The sequence below is a fragment of the Rhizopus delemar genome, genomic scaffold (assembly GCF_000149305.1).
Source record: "Rhizopus delemar RA 99-880 supercont3.3 genomic scaffold, whole genome shotgun sequence".
In the NCBI taxonomy this organism is placed as follows: domain Eukaryota; kingdom Fungi; phylum Mucoromycota; class Mucoromycetes; order Mucorales; family Rhizopodaceae; genus Rhizopus; species Rhizopus delemar.
This window is the reverse complement of record NW_027137829.1, coordinates 804,376-820,860: the sequence shown is the minus strand read 5'-3', so window position 1 is coordinate 820,860 and position 16,485 is coordinate 804,376. Positions and strand designations below refer to the sequence as shown.

The window sequence follows — 16,485 nt, the reverse complement described above, 5'->3', positions numbered from 1 at the left end:
ATCATTGTCGGTATTTTTAGTTCAGAAATGTACTTTTTTTATAGAAAGTCATCCTTTTATTTACAACGTATGCAAGTTTCTTTTTAATTAAGCTTTAAAAGCTGTCAGGGAAAAAAAATTCCCTGGGCAGGTTGTCTTGGCTAGGTTTTCAAGTGCTACTACTTTATTTAACCTTAACTTTTATTCTCTGCAGATATTTTTAAGGAAAAAACCACGTTGTTATATTTCAAGTAGTTGTATCAAATGGACTCTTTCTCTCACCATTATACAATAGAAAGATGCAAAAGTTTCATCATTTGTTTGATTTATTGGCTAGTTTTATTAGTTGAAAGATACATCATGCCCATTCTACATTGTTATTGAACCATTACTTTAGAGGTGTTAATGATTGAGAGAGATTAAATGCATCGTCGATGATACTTCCCGGCAAATTTCTTTAATGAAACAAAAAGCCACGACATCTTCTAAATATTATTCCATATACTTCTTTTATACTTACAATCTGACTATTTCAAAACCTTTTGTTCGTCATCATCTCACAATATCAAACCTTATCAACCAATTCGCCACCACCTCTGTTGATAGAGACCCTAATAATACCCAAGTCAATCATGCTCCTTTGGTCAAAAATCAATTTTGAGAGCCTTTCTTAGCCGTAGGCCTTAGATGGCTAGTGACTTAAAATTGTGGATGCTGATCCCAAATTAAATTTGGCCATTCAGTGGCCGGGCAGGTTTTTGAACTTTTTCTGATCACATTTTGATTAGTTGGGCACTGCTTTAAATAAACTATCAGCACAGCTTGAATTCAGTGGTTTAAGTGGTAACCCCGCTGTTGCCAACTGCCTCAATGCACCCCCTATCCATTGAGCAGGCGCTCCTGCTAAGCTTTCAATGGCATACAACAGTTAGAAAAGAGGTATCTCTGTATCCGTTAAGGAAGATGCAGCGCTTAGTCTTGATTCTTTCTCCTGCTGATGATAACGAGGTGATTTTTGGAGCCAGCTGGCCTAAACATATTCAGTTTGTGATGAATCAAGACCAAATTGTTATCACGATATATATCTGCTGTAACATCAATTAAACCCCATTAATTGGAATTTGTTTTGAAAAGACTTTGTTTCTCGCTATGCTAGCAGGAGTAATCTTTTGTAATCTCTTGAAATCTTCCAAACCGATTGGTACTCTCATAGCTTGTTACCACAAGATGTGCGAATTGGCAAGTCGACCTGATGAAAAAGTGCCTGATTTTCTGCTACTCAAAAGCCTTATATATGCTATCAAACCAAAGTGTTGTATTCATTTGGCTGCAAATTTAGATCCTTAGTTTTTAATTCATGGTGACAGAGCTGAGAAAATTACTCATCAAGCTTTGATGTTGGCTTTTCAATTTGTCAGTTCATTCCACTGCAATATCGCTTTCTCCAGCAACCTTTCTATTTTTAAGGAATCTTAGATATCAAACTGTTTTGATTCAAGTAAATGAATCTCGCGATTATGTTGCTTCACCTGAATATAACAATAATACTTTGGTTCCTTGTAATTTTGTGAAGAATTGTTCTAAGTCTCCTTCTCATGCCTCTGGTGATAAAGTTGCCAGATGCAAGGTCAACACCATCAAAGGCAGATCCAGATTGGTGACATTAATTGCAGCTCAACAGTCCTATTATGGCTAAACGTATCATTTTTTCTCCCTGAATGATTTGCAAGAGCATCGCTGTCAAACATAATCAAACCAACTGCGTTAAATACAGAAGATATTTGACCTTAAAAAAGAAGAAAAAGTGTCTAAAGGCTGTACCTTGTACAGTTACAAATTCAACAGATCTGTATGCCTTGTCACTGCTGTATATTAAGTTCCTTAGTTGGAAAAGTAAAAAAGCTTATTGATGTTCTGAGATATTACTCTAGAATAAACTAAAGAACATAAACAGGCTCAAATACGAGAAGGGTTTATATAGTCACTTATTAGTAAAACTTGGTTTTTAAAGGATAATTTAAAAAAGGAAATTGTCTAGAATGAAGGCACCATCACACCAATTATACGCTTATGTGATAATACATAAAATAAATATTTCGCATTAATGATATTTAATCAAATTGACTCATAATATAGGACATCAAATAAATAAAGCATGCTAAATTATAGCAAATACAGCGGCATATATGCGTAAAGGAAGTCATTAAATCATGTTTGGCTTAAGTTGCGAAATATACTGTTACAATCATTATCCAATGTTGATATTTTGTTCTTCAACAGCTCTCTAAAGCTGTTTTTTAGTTTTTTTGTATGCGAAATTTTCATTTAAAGGAAGCGATTTTTAAATTTCGAAGTACTCGCTTGTTGTCTTGTTCTTATAACTTCGATATTTTACTTTAAATTTAATAAAGAGCAGCTGTAACTATATATTTTATACTATGCTCTTTGACAGCCTCTATATACCTATAAAGTCATTCTATGTCTCTTTTTTGTCTTCAATAATTTATCATTGAAACAATTGGTAAGGGAAAAAATGAATCATAATAAGATAAAAGTCATACTCTTTTTAATTCAAATCATGTTATATGTTTCCAAATTACCGGTTTATAAAATCGATGCTATATTAAGGTAAATCAACATTGAGCAGTAAATTTAGAAATATAACCCCTACAATCCAATTATTTTTTCAGGAGCATTTCACTTTTGAATGTTATATTATCGTTGACCTCTTTGAATAGAAATAATAAAAGACAACTTTTTAAAGTTGTAGTAGACTGCTGTTTCATTATGTTATAAACAACATTGATTAGTAAGGGTAAACAAAGGATTCACGTAAAAATGTACTTTTATGTTTAGTTGAATAAAATCAATTAATAAATTTCATGTCTACAATATCATCATACCTTCATATTCATATAATGCTTTATTTAGCCATATTGTTTCACCCTGTAATACATTCTGAAGTAAAGATAGTTTGGTAAATTAAAACAAAAATAACGTGACTGGAAGTATATATTCAGTATATTATACTTTTTATATATCAGTTTGTAAACAAACACATAATACTATAGGAGCTCACGTAATTATCAAATGTAACAAGTCCGAAAGAGTTCCGGTTGTAATGACATATTTCATCTGCAATTGTTTTAGTTTGAGCCAAAGAAGATTTTCAAGCGATCAAAGCCAACAGAAATGAAATTGATATTGGTTTGTTATTTAGAGTTGAAATATAAAGAAAGTTTTTCAATTTATGAGAAGCAAATTACAGCAACTATCGGCTATGTGATATTTCGGATTGAATTTGTTTGTATTCAAGCATACATATCCATGATGTACCTAGATGCATTGATTGCAGCAGATATGTAGTAACAATCGTTCGGTGGCTATTAAGTTTGGAACTATTTAACAAACAATAAGCACAGCATATTTGCATAATCATATGAAGAACATCTTTTTTTCTTTGAAAATCAAGAGTATTTATTGATAGTGACATAGTTCATTGGGCAAATATTTGATTTTGATTCCAGTAATTATTATTTGTCTTTTTGTGTGATAAAAGAGTGACCAATAGGTTGTTTGCTGTATCAATAAATGAAGGCGATAATAACGAATAAGAGGCATGCATCAGAGAACTGTTTTCATTATTGTTTAATAAAGTATTATTTCTGCCCCAAGAGAGTCGAATACGTGAAGTGCCTATCTGATAACCATTCATTTGTTGAATAGCCAATTCAGCTGATGAGCGTGTTGTGTATTGAACAAACCCACATCCTTTTCCTTGGGGTATTTTTACATAAATAATATCACCAAATGGTGCAAAGTAGTGTCTCAGCTCATCTTCTTTTATAGGCGTCGATAGTCCTCCAATAAAGACCGTTGTGCTGTTGATCGACGATGTGAAGGATTGTTTGTTAGAAGATGTTCTTTGCTTGGGCGTGGCTGTTGAGACACGAATAGGACGAGAACCAATGACGTATCCTTGCATTTCTATTAGTGCTCTTTGTTGTTCTAGTGGATCGCTGAAACGAACGAAGCCGTATCCGCGTGTCATTCCCGTCTTGAGGTCTACCATCACCTTGACTGAAACACATGAGGTATACCTCGATTGAAATATAGACTAATCTGTAAGGTTAATAATAATGAATAGCACATTATATAATACTTACAAGTATTTCATCTTCTGTTACATGATAGCACAAGTCGCCGATAAATATAGAATGTTCTTCCACCTCTCTGATATATGTGTATTAATACAAATGGGAATGCGAAACATGTTACAAAAAAAGAAAAAGAAAACCTTTTATCAATCAAGCCACCACCTGATGCCCAATTTAGTTTAAATGATTTACTTGAATTAGGCAAAGATAGCCCATTAAACTGTTTCATTGCCATTTTTGCTATTGCTCCAGAACCAAAATCGACAAAAGCGTATCCAGCACTCATACTTTATAAAGAAATAAGATTTTTTTTTTTTTAGAATTTTAATTCTCTTACTTACCCAGTGAGCTTATCCCTAATCAATTTAACTGTTACTTTCTCATTCAAACTATACCATAATTGTTGAATATATTGTTCATCCATCCAAAGCTCTAAATCGCCCATCCTATTTTGGTATATCAATTATAAATCGAATCTTGATCACTAGTAGCCTTATTACCAAAGTGAAGTCCTTTTCTGTTCATCTAAATTCAATTCAAGATTCATTTAATCCAAGGTGTAAAGAAAAAGAAGAAAGAAGAAAGGTAGTTCTTTTGTGTTTATATATTAAAAAAGTTACACAAAAAAGTAAAAGGAAAAGGTTTCAAGTTTTTTTTTTATTATTATTATTCATCATTTGCTTTCTTTCCAGCCACACGCTTTCCTTGCACATAGACATTGAGTATATTTTGATCGCTTCCGTTAAACAAGAACTTTTCAATCTTTTGATGCATATTTTCTCCACCCATCAAATCTACGGATCCATGCTCTAAATCAATCCAAAGCGCATCAAATGATTTCGATTTCTTAAAGTTGCCAATCTTGTCGCTCAAATTCAATACTTCTGCACCACCTAAAGTAGCTAAATAAAACAATTCGGGAGTAGACAAATAGGTATATTTCTCTTTTTGTTTCATGATCTTGATCGTCTTGCTTGCAAAGAAACTGGATCGAACTGCATCCAGCATCGAGGGAGAGAATCCACCAGCGACATCTGTTCCCAGGCCGACCTTGATGCCCTTGTCCAAGAAGCGTCTTACATCACATACGCCGCTGTGCAGTGAGAAATTCGAATTGGCGCAGTGGGCGACTCCTGTCTTTCGTCGGGCCAGCATCTCCAGCTCATCCTCCGTCATATGAACACAGTGAGCCACATAGGATTGCTCATTCAGTAGATGATGATCATCATAAACACTGGTATAATCTTTGGATTCCTTAAACATTTCACACGTCGTTTTGATTTCGTCATGGTTCTCACACAGGTGCGTCTGAATTGGCACCTTGTATTCCTCGGCCAACGCACCCAGTCCGTCCATCAGACGTCTTGAACAAGTGATGGCAAATCGTGGTGTGATTACGGGTGTCACAAGTGAGCTTTTGCTCAAGGTATATTCAATAAATGACCGTGTGTCCTCCAGACTGCGTTCGGTCGTTTCAATATAAAACGAGGGAGAATTCTGATCCATGTTGACCTTACCCACATAGGCACGCTGACCCAATGCCTCGATCGTGTCTACCAAAACCTTGCACGATTCCAAATGAATCGTAGCAAACCAGCTGCAGGTCGTCGTGCCGTTGGATAAAAAGCGTCGAATCACTTTACTGTAGGCTGTTTTGGCATGCTCGGGATCTTGAAAGGCAGATTCACATGGAAATACATTGACCTCTAGCCATTTGAGTAATTGATGGCCCATGCCTGATCCAGCAAACATGTATTGTGGAGCATGCTATTTTGGTGAATCAGTTTTTGTAAACAAATATTGATAAAGATATGCTATATTTACTGCATGTGTATCTACAAAACCGGGCATAAGGAACTGTTCAGGTCCAAGACGATGGACCTATAATTTATATTAAAAGTTGGCCTTTTTACTTTTTTTATCTCTTATACTCTTACCTTCACATCAGACCACTGGGCATCAGCTAAATAACGTTCAAGATCTTCAACATCCTTTTCGACATGAGCAATAAGACCTGTTGTATTATCCACTACCAAAACCGTATTTAAAAGGACTTCTAATTCTTGAAGTGATAAAGAGTGAACGATTGTGCCATAATAAATAGTGTAAGAAGTGGTCATAATGACAGAAAAGACGTGTGCGTATGTGTGTGGGAAAAAGAAAGGAAAAGGAACGTTACTCTTTTATATATGCAACCATCATTTCAAAGGGCGAACTTTGTTTTTTTTTCAAAAATATACCATATTTTCAAAATAATAGGTATAATTTGATAAGCTTGCTATCAAACGCAATTCTCTTTATTTTTAACCAAAGTATTTGAGATACAATGTATGGTGCTTACGTGAATTTTCAAGAATCAAATCGGTACCGTAAGCACTTTACTTGATTCATTATCTAAAAAAGGAAAAAATTTCTGATTTTATTCTTGGTAAAATTGTTCGCTTTACAATAAGAAGGCAGCAATTCCATCACAATTTAAAAATTAGAAGCACAAGTAACTGTTTTAATAATTCTATAGGTTGTGATTACTGTGTCCACATAAAAAGAAAGCATTGCTTATACAAAAAAAGATGATACTTCTTTTATTATGAATGAAAAAAAATGCTGCTTCAATACATTAATTCAATGCATGTTATAATATAAAATGAATAATGCTTTAGTGGTCAAGGATACGTAAACAACCAGTGACAACCTTGTTTTCCAAAATAGTGCCAGAAGGAATATCAATATGTTCACCGTGATTAGCTACAATAATGACTGTGCCACGAAGTTCAACTTTGGATCCAAAACAGACGTCACCAGTCACTGTAAGATGGTCCAATTCCAGAATCTTGGGAATCGTTTTGAATCGAGTCAAGAAATCACTCACTTTTTTAAAGTGATCTCCCAATTTAACCAGTGGTACATTATTAAACATACGATCAGGATTCATAGCCAATTCACCATGAACGAGTGAATACAAATTGGAGGTTACTAAGAACAGATCAGAAGTAGATTTGACAGGTAAGAAACGAGTACGAGGCACGTTAACACCGTGTGCATTCTTAAAGTGTTTGATGGCAGCACCGACTGCTGTTTCCAATTGAATGACCTTTTCACCTTGAGGTGTTGTCTTGTTATTTACAATGATTTCTAAATCCATAGCTTCTTCTTCCATAACTCGTTTAATGGCCTTCAAATTGATCCACAAATTGTTTGTGTTGAAAATCTTGAATTTCTTTACAGACTTGAAGTCTTCAACATGTTCATCAGGCACTTGAGCAATTTCCAAAAGACGGATATGACCATCATCGTCCACAAGGGTACCTCCCTTAATGTCAGCCTTGGTCTTATCAGTAACTTCCATAATAAATTCAGCACCACTTTCGACCATGTGATGCAATAGGTTAAGATCAACAGTAGCACCCAAGTTATCGACATTGGAAACAAACAAGTATTCCTTGCCTTGAGAAATCAATTGATCAAGAAGGCCAGAGTTGTAAATGGATTCATACAAGTCACCGTGACCAGGAGGATACCTTACGAAGGGTTAGAGCCTTATTCACACATGCTACCTTATGCTTACCATTGTTCAATAGGAGAATTAGGAGAACGAGCGACGGGAAGCATAGATTCCTTATTGACACGTGGATGACGGCTTTGGTTGAAAGTGATGATGTCTACATTATGACTAGCATACTTTTGAACAATGCGCTTTGTATCTTCATCCGTATTGAATGAGTTCATTAAAATAAATGGAACGCTCACGTCATTTTTCTTGTTCAAATACTATTTCCCCATACATCAGTATTTTCATTTTTCCTTCCCCAACCAAATTCTTGTTACCTCGATTTGTCGAACACTTAAATCCAAAAAGGTCATGCCATCACGTACTTCAATAGCAGACTTAGGTCCAACGCAGCCCATTGTAGTACCCAAACCACCATTCAACTTCAACACAGCCAACTTTTCAAGATCACTGGTGGATGTGCATTCGGAAAGAGTAGAATAAGGTACGATTTGTTCACTAGAAGGTGTCTGGATCTTTTCCCACTCACTATTAAAATAGTCATCAGATAAACTCAAAAAATGTGTCATAGGGTCACGAATACTTACAGTTTTTTACCCTTAGCTTTCTCGTCTAAATAACGAGTAAACAGCATATAGAATCCGTCCATTTCTTGTGTAAAGAACTATGTTGCACGTTAGCATCAACAACTCTATTTTATTAGTTTACTTACATTTCTTTCTTCTTCATTTTCGATTTGAGAGCTTAATTTGCTTAACTCTGATTTCATGGCTTTAGCAGCAGCAGCAGAACTTGCGCCTTGGAAATCCTATTTACCTATTAATTACACGTTCTTTCTCTTTTTGACACGCGACAAATGGCTTACAAGAGTGGAGAGAGAATGAGGATGGTGACGATCGTTGCCAACAGAGGAAGGTTTTCTGGAGTAGGACATTTTGTTTATATAAAAATATATAAAAGAAAAGAAGAGGGCTTGGTTATAACATGTTGGCGTATTTATATTTTCCAAAAAAAAAAAATAGTTGAAACAATATTTTAACGTCAGCAACTGTTTCATTCGCTAAAATATTTTGATTTAATTTATGCTTTAACCAGACAAAGGAATTCTATAAACAAAACATATCACAATAAACCCCACCTCCTTTTTTTTTACTTTGCTTCCTGTCTTTTTTTGCCTATCAATGACAAAAGAATGGAAAGTTAAACCACATCTACCTCATTGTACGGCCCTAAAAAACATACACTAAACTCATCATGATGAAATCATGGACTGAAGATGTAGAATAGTAGGACTTTGAATTTCTGCTTCCCCTAGTTACACAGATAGAAACAAACGGGCCAGTTCGGGTGAGTAAGAAATGCATAAATCTTGATTTCATTCCTTAAATAATGAGTTCTATATGCTCCAACATGTAAAACAGTAAGGATGATGTGGTTATCTCATACTTGTTAATATGCTTTTGTAAGTTGATGCTTATCAAAGTTTCATCTTTTATCATGTCTACAATATCTTTGATGGACGTACTTGTTTAACATAAACGTGTTTTCCTTGTCTTCTCAAAATTATCCGACCTTATTATGTTCAAATTATCCGTCACCAATAAAATGAGTGGGATAAATTTTGGAAATGAAGACGGTCACACATCAATCATGTCACACACACTTTGATATTTGAAGCCAGTATACTGACATTTGAATGATTAAGACTCGATAATACATGCAAATTATATTTGAAAATCATTTTGAGAACATAGTGCAAAATCCATGTTATTTTTGAGGCCATGTTCATTTTTTGTCTTTTATCCATTTAGATAAAAAGAACCACTTGTTATATACTATATCAAATGGAACTTTCTCATTATTACACTATCATTTTTCTAATACAAAATGTATATCAGCATAAATTACTCACCTCTCGTAGCATCATAATGAAGGAAGCTCTCTTTATGTTTTCTTTATGACATTTAACGCATCCTGTCAGAATTTTTGAACGTACTTTGGATTATTTTTTGAAGAAAAATCGCCTTTCATCTAAAGTTAAGACTCATCCATCTCTTTGGCTTAACTTGTCGTTTCAAGTAGTGGCAGGTTGTAGTAGCACATGCTCCAAAATTCAGGTACCATTCGTGGTTAAAAAAGGGGAGCAAATTTGTCTGACTTATGATTGGGTCAAGAATAACGGAGCATATTTTTAGCTTTTAGATTGGGCGTAAATGTGGTCTCTGTATCCTGCCTTGTTGCACTCAACGTTGTATTCAACGTTTTCAATTGATTTCTTATTGAGACAATCTGTCATGACCATTTTGACTGCACTATTCAAGACGGATACTAAACTAGGGTATGCTCTACCGGCGCCAGACTCTAGAATATATCTGTCTTTTATGAGCTGTGGGTGCTGATCATACAGACCTGCAAATGCCTTTGAAGCGTCCCATAAATAGTGAGTTCAAAATGGGTGAGGTCCTACGAGCCTGATCTTTAATTGTCTGTGTTCGCCATTTCAATCAAAAAACAGTTTTAAGCTTATATACTGCGGCTGTAAACAGCTTCATATCTTGAGTTACAGCCTTTCCTTTATAACATTTAAAAGTGGGTTTAATTTCAGCTACTTCTTGATCATTTGTTGCTTAATAGTATTTGGTTCAAGACAGGAGCTTTTGTTCACCAAGCTGTTATACATCAAACAAATCATCAGTAAAAACCCCTCTTTATCCGAAGATTGTGATGTTTTATCAAGAAAATAGCATTGCTCCTCTATTTATTTTTTTCTTCCTTTTTGTAAGGACAAATAAATCATGAACCAAATTCACTTTTACATTTGCTTTGAAAAGGTCATAAAAACGAAAAGAAAAAGAAGTGGTTTATTCTGTATAGTTTTTGATAGTCTAAAAAAAATAAATAAGAGAAGCTTAAGCAGACTTCAATTTTGTGCTTGGAAGGGTTTGAAGATGTTGGGTGATATAGACAGCCCCACGGTAAAGGCCAGAAACGGATCCGAGGATCAAGACAGCGATGAAGGCATAGATGTCGAGGTTATAAGCAACGATGGTAGAGAGGTCTCGCTTGACATCACGTCTGTGGACCATCTTGCCATCCTTGTTTGCAAAAAGAGCTTCTTCCATCAGATCAGCACCACGCTGGACACCACGGTGAGCACGAATTTGAACCAAGGATTGGAATCGGCGGACGGTCTGTCGGTAGCTTCCGTCTTGATCAAGAGCAACATCTGCAATGAGAGCCGTGGCTTGTTCTTGGCTTGAAGAAGATTTCAAATAACGTCCATAACCATTTTCTTCAGTCAGAATAGCCGCACTAGGTTGATCACCAAAGAAAGGAAACACGACGACGGGTACACCATTATAGAGCGATTCGTGAAGAGATCCAGCGCCTCCGTGCGTCAAGAACAGGGTGGTGGAAGGATGATGAAGGATAGCGACTTGAGGAGCCCAGTTGACAAAGGCAATGTTGGTCTCATTGGGAGCACTGGATGACTTGAACAGGCTGCGGATGTCGTAGGTCGTGTTGGATCGTGTGGTGATGTACTCGGGGAAAAGTTCCTCGATACCGCGTGTGGACCAGATGATGCCATCAATGGTGCCTGTCTCCATGTTCTCAAGCATTGCTGTCAAGATCATCTTGACATCGTTTCTGGTTGGGATAGCCATTTGACCAAAGGCGACATAGACCACCTTGCGGCGATGATCTAAAAATGTCTGAAGTTCGCTGTTCAATCCGGCATGGTTCAAAGGCACAATGGGTCCAACGAGTTCCACGAGTGGGCCGACCGGTCGAGGGGCTTCAAAACCAAAGGCGCCATTCACAATCTTGATAGAGTCCTTCCAGGAGTCCATTGGATCCATTGTGGCCTTGAGACCAATCGATTTTCTGTCTTGGTTTGATTTTTTAATTACATGTCTCATTCCATAAACAAGTCGTAACGGAGAGATCACCTTGTCATTGAATCGAGTGAAGAATGAGACACCCCTGCTGGTAGGATGATGCATATTGATCAGATCAACGTTTACATAAGGAGCAGTTGCATCTGAAGAAATAAGGAATAAGTCATTATAATCATCTTGTAGGTTAGTATGTGCCTTACCTGAACTATAAGCCAATGAACTTGTAACAACAAAAGGCAAACCGGCAGCCTCGGCAGCATCAGAACAAGCCATAGTGAAATGATCACACACAGCCAAATCTACCTTCTCTGTATTGAATATGTCTCTGTGCTTATAATATTCTACATGATTTGGGTTACACTTTTTAAATTTTAAGATTAAGCAAAAAATTACCTTCCGTGTAGTTATTCCCAAAAGTATCCGCGAAGAAAATGGCTCTTGTTACAGAATCCATGGAGATCATTTCTGGCAAAATTCTATTATAATCTTCTTTGGTAAATATACCTGGGCCACTTGAGATTGGTTCAATTGAAGGAAACTTTTTGGCAAACCTGATATGATCATCCTAAAACAACGTTTAATGACAACATATCATTCAATTCACTATAGATGTATTACTCTTGTAAAAAACTTGACATGATGTCCTCTAGCAGCCAACTCTTCAAGAATAGACAGGACCCATACAATATGTGAAGAGCCACCCATGTTAACACTAAACAAAATGTTTTTTGGTTCTCGAAAGGTTTGGACTAGATCAAGCACATTCTCTTGAGCGGACCCAAGGTTGATATAACTTGCTGCTGTAAGTAAGGCAAAGGATAAAGTGGATAGTTTCATACTGAAATTTAGTGAAGAAAAGAGGAAAAAGAGATGAAGATCAACTCTTTTATAGTGATTGTTTATTGATCTTATAACCATTTGTTCCTATTTGTCGGGAAAACCGGCTGAAGATTTTCCGCTATCGAAAGTAGATCAATGCGTAAATTGGGTGAATGTAATTGCTTCAATATAATTATAAAACAATTCCATTCTTCTTTAAAGTATGCATGTTCATATGAATTCAATGTAATTATATACTACACAAATCAAATAGGAAGAAAATAAACTTCAGCCCCTTTACACTTGCTATTTCTGCATTCATTCAGTACATCTATATGCATACATAGAAACGTTGGGCTGCTCATGAATAACATAATAGTTTGTCTCACAAAGCAAGCGGTTATTCATTTATTCCTATAAAAAAAAAAGAAAAAAAATGGACAGAACGGAAAATAGCAGGCACGGTGTTTATTTTATTTTTATTAAATTAACGTGGATTATTTAGGTAAAATTGACTCATTTTTATATTCGAGCTTGAGGAGCGTAACATGGTATAATGTTTTTTTTTTGGTATAAATGTGATAGCAGTCTGTATTGATGGCTGCTTAATAGCTTATATAAACCAAATATAATCCTTTGTTACTACTGTTATTGTGAATGATCTGTAATACAGAGTCAAACAATACACCTATTACATGACCATAAATAGTAAGCAGGCTAAATAGGAAGCTTGTAAGATGATGCTTGGCATTCGTCCATCTATTCCGGAAATGCGCATTCCTTTTAACGTCATCCCAAAACTGTACCCGTCTCTAAATGAACTTATTTGTTTTCAAAGCGGTTTGAAAATGATGTATTCGAGCATTGATTCAGTGGTGAATCGTTGCCAAGGAGGAGTAATGGAAAGAAGAAATACTTTTTTGAACCGATAGGTTGGTATAGGGTTAATCAAGAGAATGATTTTTTTTAGAAAGCTTCCAAGTTGTTGCAAAATGATTTTGTTGAACTCTTTTATATCTTGAATCGATTGTGTGAGATATCATTTTTATGTTATTTGAAAGCCAAGAATCAAGATGAAACACCCACAAAACATTTATTGTGAACTACATTGTTTTGTCCGGCTTACAGCCATGTTCAACCTAAATTTAAATGCAAATCCAGTATTTTGATTCTTCTTCTGCCTTTTCAGATAACTGCCACTTTATCTAACCTTTCTGGACTTTTTCCGATGATTATGTCCTAAGAACAGCATTCGCCTGGTCCTGACTTTCTTGTAAAACAGAACCATTGGGATAATGAATTTTCATAGATAATTGGAAAAAATTCAGTAAATATTTGAAAAGGAATAAACGAGGTTTTTATTTTATTTTTTCTACATCTACATGATACTCGGTATTATGGACCATGAGTATTTACCATTCAGTGAGCAAAATGACAAGGGGGTAGTAAAAATAATCCAAGGATAAGATCACATACTGCAGTTACAGTCTAGACCAAATTACGTGTTTCCTGTTGCTAATTACTGAACAACTTCTAGTTAAAACTGCCAATTTCGATGCTAAAATTACTTGACGTCCTGCATATCGGTTTAAACAATTGTGGGAAGAGCTTGAGGCAATTCCTCAAAACAAGAAAAGAGGATCTAGTAAATGTACCACGGCCAGAATGAAGCATGAACATATTCAGTTTATTATTGCATTAGTTTATAGTAGTGCACCGATGACTTTAGATGAAATGAGTCACAAACATGTGATTGAATTTTCCCGACTTCATGGTTAGCAAAATCACATTTTACAATCGCGTTCTTCAGCATTGTGCATTGAGTTTTAAGAGATTGAAAAGACTGTTAGAAAAGCGGACGTCTGAAGAGGTAAATCTTAAAGGAAAAGAAGCTATACTTGAGTAGACGTCAGATGAAAACACAGACTTCAAGAAGAAGAAAAGCATCTTTTTGATGAAGCAAGTTTCAATTTCTACATCAGTTGTTCTCGAGACTGATTTAAAAAAGTTCAACTTTAACTCCCAGAATTATGAATTTATGCTCAGAAGTAATAGTGAAAGACTGTCAAGGATGGATAAAACATTCTATTTCGTTTTTTTAGCGTTGTTTGGCTATGGAAGAAACGATAACCATTTCTTTTACGCAATGTATTCTAAGGTATTTGGACAATATCAAGCAATATATCGCTGAACAAGGTGATCTAAGCTAATCAACAAATCTAATGGTTTCTCTTTCTCTCAGATATCAATTTTCATTATTTCTATGCTTACTTAATAATTGTATAGAATTCAACGAGACTCAAAAAAAGTCCTATTTTATTTAATATTAGTGTACCTAGTATCTATATCCTTTTCATAGCCATTCAATTAAATCTTTACTAAGGTACTTTAATCAGTTATAGCTTTAAATGTACTATGAGTAAATCTTAATATGAAAATCTATTCCTCGTTATACAACTGGGTTGTTCATATCTATTTCTTAAGTTGATCTATTTTTTATCTATATGTCATTGCATGAGGAGCTATATTATAACAACTTGTATTGAGTTAAATGAGTAGAATTATTTATGATCAAATAACAGAGAATGGAATATAATTTTTTTTGTAAAGCAATCACTACTTTGATATTGTAAAGCTGAATATAAATCATGTTTAAAGTATGTCAGGATATGACATTCAAACAGTTTTTTTCTAAGCTATAAATAACTATTTCATTATTACAGCTGCTTTAGGATTTGAGGGCCTAAACTTTTCCTCAAATTCCAATTTCCTAAAAGCAAATGCTTCAGAGAAAGAAAACTTAGTAGAGGACATTAGTATATTGATCTCAACTTTGATAATGAAGAAGATAGGATGAAAGCATTAAGTAAGAAGTTTTTGGTTCTCGATAGAAAATCAAAGCACAAGCAACAATGAGTCAAAATTTTGAACTGTTCTGATTAAGAGTCATCAATATTCTTTATGAAAAGGATGACAAGTCAAAGCCATTAATCATATAATTATTTGAGAAGAATGGAAGTCTTTTGGAAATAGGGACCCGACATACAGCGGATGATGGATGGTTTAATGGCAGAGGGTATGCTAATATTGCCAGGGATCAATTAAAAAATCATGAATCTCTTACCTTTCATATTCTATATTGTGAACAAGATCATTATTTCCATATAGTTTATAATCATACAAGGATGAATTGGCTAGCTCTCCCTCCTAGAAGAAAAGTTTGCTTCATCTGTGAAAGTAAGTATTTGAAAGCTCAATATCCTGATGCCCCTTGGAATTGCGAGAGTAAACAAACTACAGCACGTCGCTTTAGGGCGACGAAGATAAATGTAGAACAGATGAATAATAAATAAAAGATAATAATATTGAAGAGCCCTCAACAAATAGATATGGAAATACTCAGATATCAACAAATTAGACAGCAGCTTAACGATCGTTCTGAATGAGGAGGGCAACAAGATGGCGGTCGGAATAATGAATGTTGAGGATACGACTGCTGTTGGTATACAACTGTCGAAGAAGGGAACGAAGCTGGCTAATGGGAAGGCGGCGTTATATAAGGAGATAAAAGTATTTAAACCCCTGATTGATGGAAGGGGGTGAAAGTGCAAATGGCAGCCGTTTGGCTTGGAAGGAGAGGAGATTCGAGCTCTGGAGATCGAGAATGTTTAGTTGGCGTTTTAAGTTGCCGTGACAAGGGGGGAGCAGGTGGACGGGAAAAAGTGGTACTAGAGGCGCGCGTAGGTATAGTGGCGGTGAAGACTTGAACTATCCGCTCAGGAGGGGAGCGTTTTGTTGTTGTAATCTATTGATTTTAAAATTGACTGTAATAAGCTCTGCTTGTAAATGCTTTATAGTAGACATGTTTAAATCTGGCGTTATGGATACTTTTCCAAATAAGACAAAATTTTATAGAAAGTGATGAAAAGCGGTTCCATTAATTTACCATGATAAAATCACCATTTTCTCGCAGTGAGCGTTGTCCATGATAATAAAAAATCCTTGCATCTCAGGAAACTCCTATAATTGAATCCAATATCTTAAGGAATAGGAATTCTATCTTCAGGCACTTTCTTTGTGTGTCCCCACAACTTTTTTTTAAAGGCATATTCTTGTATACTTG

General features: G+C 35.4%; 4 protein-coding genes across 4 annotated transcripts; all 4 read right to left on the bottom strand.

The window, feature by feature from the left end:
* Positions 1–3,475: 3,475 nt before the first annotated feature.
* On the bottom strand, positions 3,476–3,964 carry RO3G_04528 (uncharacterized protein; the record flags this gene model as incomplete). The annotated part of the gene is made up of 1 exon (XM_067659118.1): positions 3,476–3,964. The coding sequence occupies one exon, from the start codon at positions 3,962–3,964 to the stop codon at positions 3,476–3,478; it is 489 nt and encodes a 162-aa protein (XP_067515219.1).
* An 838-nt stretch (positions 3,965–4,802) lies between these two features.
* On the bottom strand, positions 4,803–6,256 carry RO3G_04527 (guanine deaminase; the record flags this gene model as incomplete). Its single annotated transcript, XM_067659117.1, has 3 exons — positions 4,803–5,903; positions 5,961–6,017; positions 6,074–6,256. The coding sequence occupies 3 exons, from the start codon at positions 6,254–6,256 to the stop codon at positions 4,803–4,805; spliced, it is 1,341 nt and encodes a 446-aa protein (XP_067515218.1).
* Positions 6,257–6,792: 536 nt separating this feature from the next.
* Positions 6,793–8,578, bottom strand: RO3G_04526 (uncharacterized protein; the record flags this gene model as incomplete). The annotated part of the gene is made up of 6 exons (XM_067659116.1): positions 6,793–7,654; positions 7,702–7,904; positions 7,962–8,172; positions 8,232–8,308; positions 8,357–8,452; positions 8,510–8,578. 6 exons carry the CDS (start codon positions 8,576–8,578, stop codon positions 6,793–6,795), a joined length of 1,518 nt encoding a protein of 505 aa, XP_067515217.1.
* A 1,975-nt stretch (positions 8,579–10,553) lies between these two features.
* RO3G_04525 (uncharacterized protein) lies at positions 10,554–12,248 on the bottom strand (the record flags this gene model as incomplete). The annotated part of the gene is made up of 3 exons (XM_067659115.1): positions 10,554–11,884; positions 11,937–12,108; positions 12,162–12,248. 3 exons carry the CDS (start codon positions 12,246–12,248, stop codon positions 10,554–10,556), a joined length of 1,590 nt encoding a protein of 529 aa, XP_067515216.1.
* Between the last annotated feature and the right edge of the window lie 4,237 nt (positions 12,249–16,485).